This window comes from Ixodes scapularis, unplaced genomic scaffold (genome assembly GCF_016920785.2).
Source record: "Ixodes scapularis isolate PalLabHiFi unplaced genomic scaffold, ASM1692078v2 PGA_scaffold0__279_contigs__length_252992795, whole genome shotgun sequence".
Lineage (NCBI taxonomy): Eukaryota > Metazoa > Arthropoda > Arachnida > Ixodida > Ixodidae > Ixodes > Ixodes scapularis.
The window spans coordinates 213645894-213653246 of NW_024609835.1; the positions used below are offsets into that span (position 1 = coordinate 213645894).

At 47.5% G+C, this 7353-nt stretch overlaps 1 protein-coding gene across 1 annotated transcript; it reads right to left on the reverse strand.

The window, feature by feature from the left end:
* Window positions 1-2087: 2087 nt before the first annotated feature.
* LOC120848583 lies at window positions 2088-3710 on the reverse strand (the record flags this gene model as incomplete). The annotated part of the gene is made up of 1 exon (XM_040220564.3): window positions 2088-3710. A coding segment is annotated over one exon (1623 nt), but the record flags the coding sequence as incomplete, so codon positions are not given.
* Between the last annotated feature and the right edge of the window lie 3643 nt (window positions 3711-7353).

A 7353-nucleotide genomic window follows, 5' to 3' on the forward strand; every position in this document is an offset into this window, starting at 1 on the left:
CAAAGACGCAAGCAAAGCCGCCGTGTCGCAATGAGCAACACGCGAGCCGAGCCGCCTCAAGCAACTAACAAAAGTAACTTTTTTTTTTCTTTTCTTGTGCGCGTTTGCGAGGATGGAGGGCAAAGTGCATGGCGCATAGCGCTCCTCTCCCTCCCCGTTGCCCAGCAAGGGGGACGCTAGAGGCGCGATGGCGAAATCCGACGCCCGAGGGGTGCGCGCGATAGCGGCACCGGCCACCGCGGGCGGCGGGTCATTTCGGTTGTTTACCAAACGCTTTTAGAAACAAGAAGCGGCGCGGCTCTACGGCTCTTTGCGACACTACCGGAGCTTCATGCCTCCGGTAGTGTCGCAAAATTTGGTCGCGAATGTAGGTCGAATTTTTTTAATCACAATTTCCGAAAAAAAAAAAGGTCGATTTATATTTGAATAAACACGGCAGTCAGCCGCGCGACGAGACATATTATGAAAGCGATTGGTGCGAGCGACCAAGGCGATGAGCGACGTTTTCTAGAAGCCCAAGAGCCGAGCGGCGCAAGCAGCGAGAGTGAGAAATCTTCGTCGCTCAGCGCCGGCACTCGTAGCTTCTCGCCGTCGCTCGTCTCGTTGATCGCTACATAGCTTACATGCCGTTCAGAAAGGCGCGCTAAATGCTTACCATTGCATTGGGACCAGCCTCGCATCCAACCGTAACCAGTTTTGACTTTTTTTAAAGCCGCACAGGTAGAAGTTAACATCGTACATACATCGTTTTTAAGCATGGCTCCTCGTTTATTGCTCGATTTACATTTTCGGTGAATGACAAACCGCAATGAAGCACAATTATTATAGTTCAAAACTGTCACGAACACTTGGCACGCATGCTTACACTGTAGCGCACCTAAAGTAATTTAAAAGTAGAACAAAAACGGGACGAGATTCGCTTACCGTTTCACGGATGCTAGGGCTTCGGATCCTAGGCCTAACGGCCGAAATCGGAAGCCGCCTGCGGTCCGGCGATCGGACGAATCGAGCCGGCCTGACCTACGCTGACCACGCCTGGTTGAACTATGAGAGGCGCCGTCGAGTTGAGAGCCAGAGACGCACTAGAAACGGACCGCAAAACATCTGTCCCGTAAAACGCAGAAGGAGCCAGCGGCGCCAAAACCGCTACGTCGCCATCTCCGCGACGACCGGAAGCGTGGAAGCCGGGAAGTTAGAAAAGGCGCGGCAGCGGAAGCCACTGGGCGGAAGCTTTACGTTTCGGTTTCGCTTTTCTCCGACGCCGGCTACGGCTGCGGGCTGGTGGCTTTGCGGCTGGTTGCGACGACGCGAGGGGCCACGAAAAGACGCCGCCCTGCTGGAAATGGCAGGCCTGTTCCAATTGAAATGCATAGCCAAAGCCTATGAGCATGAATGTGCAATTGGCGCCGATGAGAAAATCCGATGTTTTGCACATTGGTGCAACTGGAAATGCTGCAGACAAGCCGCAGCACGGGGGAAGGCCAAAGAATCGGTTGAGGGAAAGTCAACTTTAGAGGGCAAGCGCCATGATGCCAATTGTGTCAATGTGCACGACACTCAGTTTGCTCATTACCGCTCATTGCAGCCATTGGCGCTATGTGGCAGAGCCATTGTGTGCACTGCAGAGAAGTGAACTCGGTGCAGTATGGCAGTGACAATGCTCAATCGCCAAATTAGCACACCCTTGCAAAAATTTTCTATGGGACCGATAGAAGAAGGTAAGGGCAGGAGGAGAAAACAGAGAGGTAAACCCAGGCGGCCTGCCTCGGTTGGCTACTCTGAGTTGGGGATGAGGGGATAAAAGAAGGAGGAAAGAAAAGGTAGAGGAAGATAAAGGTAACACACTAGCACTCACGTTAACACTGTGAGGCCAGAATCAATAATTAAGAAAATACCGCAGTTTCCAATATGACAATAAAAACTAAGAGACTGAAAGTGCGTGCTGGATTGTCATCAATGTTCACCCAAAACACTCGAGTTTTTGTACGCGCCAGCGCGAAGTCCAGTTGCGCACGTGTACACTTACAGGAATTATAAAATGGATAGCCTTCTATTCGACAACAAATAATGAACACTAGATAAGTTTTTTACAAACAGAACTCGAGGCGAGTTGCTGATAAAAATCGCAGAAGGGCTTTTGCGGCCTTCTCCTCTTTAAGTGGTGAGTCCCAGGCCCCTAGTATTTTGGACGTAGTAAATGGCCGGTCGTCTAGATGTGAAAGAATCCTCTTTAGGAGTTCCCTTTCTGCATCGTAAAATGCACATTCACATAATAAATGAGATATAGTTTCCACACAATCACATCCTGGACAGTTCGGAGTGTGTGTTTTTCCGATTCGGTGCAGAAATTCCTGTGTGTAGGAAACGCCCAGACGTAATCGGTGTATAACAGCTTCCGTTCGCTTGGGTAAATTACGTGACACACGGTATGTTAGATCAGGATCCAGTAGATATAGAGGAGGGTAATGGTGTGCAGAGCTCTTCCAGAGACTTTGTGTTGCATTTCGGGCGTGGAGATTTATCAATGAAGTGACGTCGCTTCTGGAGTAGGGTATTTCGACGTTGGGGAATAAGGTATGGGCGGAAGTCGCAGCACCATCCGCAGCTTCATTTCCAGGTATCTTGCAGTGTCCAGGAATCCACTGGAACTCGACAGAGTGTCTCCTATCAATACATTTCTGAAGATGGCATAAAAGTTTGAAAATAATTTGTCCATTTTCACTTCGTCGAAGATATGTGCAGATGCTTTGGAGTGCAGGCTTAGAATCTGTAAACACCGTCCATGCTTGAGGTGGCTTTGTCAATATAAATCGAAGGGCTTGATGAAGGCCTACAAGTTCAGCCGCTGTTGAAGATGTCTTGTGGCTAAGCTTGAATTTTCTTGTTGTGGCATACGATGGAATCACAATGCTTGCGGTAGAACTATTTTTGACACATGATCCGTCCGTATATATGTGAGTTTTGGACGCGTGTAAAGAGGCAATGGTGGATAAAGTGAGTTGTTTAAGTACTAGCAATGGTGTATTTGATTTCTTCTTGATGCATTGAATGTCAAGTTCCACAACAGGGAGAGGGAGTCTCCATTGAGGTATAGTTGGAAGATTAAACGAGTTTATATCATCAGGGATGTATTGCTCCATTTTTGATAGTGCCATCGAATATTCTGAGTGAGGTCGCTTAAAAGTAAGATCAGCCAGTAAGTGATTACTATGATTAGTAGTATGTCTCAGATGAACTCTCAATGTTTCCTGCATCATTAGTATTTCTACAGGTGTGGCGCGTGCCTCGGCAACTGTGCCCAGAGTCGAGGCACAAGCTGGTAGGCCCAAACAGCCACGGAGGCCACGTGCTTGAACTGCTCTGAGAGCTTTGATGTTGGTTTGACACGTGCCATGTAAAATGGGAGCGCTATATCGAAGTAAGCCGACAAATAAGGCCACGTATATCTGTAATAGGGATCTTACTGTCGCGCCCCACGTGGTTCCACCGATGAAGCGGGCAAGGACACTAAAACTGGCAAGCTTTTGGCGCAAGTACAAAATATGAGGTGACCAGGTCAGGCCCCTATCGATGGTTACTCCAAGAAATGTGTGGCATTTAACGTACGGTATTGTTCGTTTGCCTATCTTAAGTGGGTATTTGTCCATTCTTCGGCGGGTGAAAGCAATAGCTGCTGATTTGTCAATGGAAATTTCGAGTCCACGGGTATTAAGATAAGTTGTCATTTTCTTTAGTGGCGACAGAACCCTTGCCTTTGCTTGAACTCGCGTAGATCCAGAAGCCCATATACAGATGTCATCGGCGTAGAAAGGTGCCTGGATGGTTGGGGGCAGTATTTTGGCGAGACGAATGAGAGCAATGTTAAATCATATAGGACTGAGGACGCCCCCCTGAGGGACACCACGGGTCACCGGATATGAAGGCGTATTTCCTTCTTTTGTAGACATAAAAATTGATCTTCCTGTGAGGTAGCTTCTTATCCACCTATATAAGTGTCCCCCAATTCCAATTTCGCTGAGAGCCTGAAATATCGCTTCGTGAGTGACATCGAATGCTCCTTTGATGTCTAAGAAAGCCGCGATTGTGAATTTACGATGTGCTCGCTCCTGTTGTATGTAAGTTACAAGGTCAAGGACTCCATCGATAGAGCTCCTTTCTCGACGGAAGCCTTGCATGATTTCTGAATATATCCCTTGCTGTTCAAGATACCAATCTAGACGGCGGTGAATCATTTTTTCCATGATTTTTCCAATGCAACTCGCGAGCGCGACAGGACGGTACGAAGTTAATTGAAGTGGCGATTTGCCCGGTTTGAGAAGCGGCACAATCCTTGCCTCTTTCCACGAGCCAGGAACATTTTCATCGGTCCATGAAGAGTTGAATATATTCAAAAGAAGCTTTCGCGCGTCCTTCCCCATGTGTATCAAATAACTGTACTGTATGCCGTCAGGTCCCGGAGAGGTGTGAGGTTTCACTGAAGACAGTGCAGCATCAAGTTCGCTCATTGTGAAAAGGTCGTTCATAGCTTCTTCACGAAGTACTGGTTCGACTGTGATGCGAGATGGAGATTGGCTCGAAAGGGTTGTGTATGTTGTCAACAAAATGCAGTACTGGCTTGCCGCCTCTTTCTCTGAACAATTTCGTGAAAGCGCCAGAGAGCGAAATGGGTGCAGTTGCGATGGAGAAGATTTGAGACCTCGTGAGATCTTCCATATCTTACATAATGGCTTTCTGGGATCTATATTTTCCCAGAGCGTCCTCCAGCAATGTCGAGCTAGCTTCTTAAAGTGACGACAGATTTTCTTTTGCACTCTGCGCAATTCGCGGAGATCTTTGATGTCTAGTTTTTCTGGATCGTCGTTCTGCCCTCCGATGTATAGCGCGGAGGCGCTCGTATTCTGCGTCAATTGTTTTTTGCGTAGACGGGACGTTAAAATCACGTGTTGCTTTTTCTGCACAGGATACAATGACCTTTTCAAAGCGAGATAGTTCAGTAACATTTTTGCATTCGTTCGTCATTGCTTCTTCGAACATATGCCAGTTGGTTCGTCGTAGGAAGTTTGTTTTTCGGACATTGGTGAACCCATTAATTATTGTGTATGTGGGTACGTGGTCACTACCATGAGTTTCAATGTCTGCAAACCATGTTGTTTGCGATGTTAGTGCTGCCGAAACAAATGTTAAGTCGAGGCAGCTGCTACCTTCCGTTCCGTAGAAATACGTCGGGGTTCCGTCATTAATGGTAGATAAGTGGTAATCGTCGGCTAATTCTGCCAAGTGCCTTCCACGCAGGTTTGTCCGAATGCTCCCCCATATTGGATGATGGGCATTAAAATCACCTGTTAGAATAAATGGCGGTGGCATTGTATTTAGGATAGACTCCAAATGCTGCCTGTCAAATAAGGTCTTTGGTGGTATATATGCTGCGATTATTGTGAACTTCATTTTCCCATTTGAAATCGTCGCGCAAACATATTCGTTGGTCGGGTGGGTTGAGACGACGTGTGCGGTATATGTAAGATCTCTTCGAATGAACATTGTCACGCGACTTGCACTATTAGTGCATGATGAGTCAAATTTTTCGTACCGTGATAATTGAATGTCTTTAGGTAAGTTTGATTCACAGATTACAATGATGGGGAAGCTGTATTTATAAACGAGTTGTCTGAAATCAGAAAGTCGTGATAACAAACCTCTTGCGTTCCATTGTATGATAGAGGCTTTCTTGTAATGTACATCCATTGTACTGACGTACGCTATTTGTGATAGCGGTGATCGCTAATGGGAATTATCAATCGCTCCATAGTAAGCAGAGCCTCTACTTCTGGAATGTTGTTTGCCCCAGGGTATTCTTGTATGATAGCTTTTAACGCCACAAATAACATGGGTAGGAGTACCTGCGCAAGATCTTTTTGTTTTCGTGGATGCTGTGACTGGTTTGACGTTGGGTACGTTGCTAGTGTTCCAGCGGGAGGCGCTTGAGTTTTCTGAGATCGACGAGGTGCTGGTATGGGTGTTGGCATTGTCGACCGCCCTGGACGCTTCTCCAAGGGAAGAAAGTCGTCCTCTTGTGTATTTCTTTGATCTTTCTGAACCTTGCGAGGACGCTTCAGGATCTCACTGTAGGTTTTCTTTGTAGGTGCTCCTCCGTTGGGATGTTCTGGTCGTGCTTGGCGGCGAACAACTTGTGGATTTGGTGACGGAGCTCGACGCCTTGTTTGCCTTCCGTTGATGATAGACCGTTGTTTTGCAGCAGTGGCGGCCTTTTTTCGCGGACATCCGGAATATGTGGATGTATGGTTGCCGCTGCAGTTGGCACATTTTGGTTCTTTTCTGGAGCTACACTCCTTGTGGCTGTGTGGTCCTGCACACACCTTGCAACGACGCTCTCCTCTACAGTTCCTGGCGAGATGTCCATATCTTTGGCAGTTGAAGCACTGAACTGCCTGTCCAAAGTATTTTTCAACGGGATGGCTTGTGAATCCGAGGTAAATGAGCTGAGGCATGGCTCGGTCCGTCCGAAATGTGAGGACGACTGTAGTTGAACGGTGTTGTTCCACAATTCCGTCGTCCTGGCGTCGGTAGGCCACTTGACGTTGAACAGACGTGACTCCAAAGTCTTTTAAATCATCCAAGAGTTTATCGTTGCTCTATTCGAGCGGCACATGTTTTACTTTTCCATAGTTCCTGGAATATGCCTCCGGAATATGAGCAGTTACCTGAATCTCTCCGAGAGAGGTGACTGCGAGAAGCTTGTTTGCCGAGTCCAGGGATGAAACATTTACGGAGAGATTGCCTTCTTTGTTGATTTTGTGCGAGACAATCTTTTCTTGTGTGACCGCTATGATTTCGTTGGCAAGCACGTTTGGGTTTACACGCCAGAAGGACGTGTTTGGTGTTGTCGGCTTGAAGACCACGGGAATTCCTGTTGCCCTGTTTTTTCGGTATATGTCACGACTGTGTACGGTTCGTCATTGTCGGTCTCATCGGTTATGTCCCGCAATGAATATAATGAGGTGTTGTCCTCGCCTTGGTCCCTCTCGACATCGGCGGTACGGATTCGTTTGGATGGGATGTTCTCGTCCGATACTGTTCCACTTATTTCTTGAACAACCAATTGAGCGTCCATCCTCCTGTTGGCCATTGGAATTTATGTGGTCGCTTATGGCGTCCATCTTGTCCGACAGATTGGGCGTCAAACGCTTTCTGCTACTCACAGAAGAGGTTGGCCCTCCATTTGCGGTCGGCGGGCTGTCGCCGAGCAGAATTGTTGATGGTAGATGGTTTCCGTTCGAGATGAAAAATTGAATTAACTGGCCTAAAGCGTTTGGTTCTAGAAGGAGCGAAAAATCG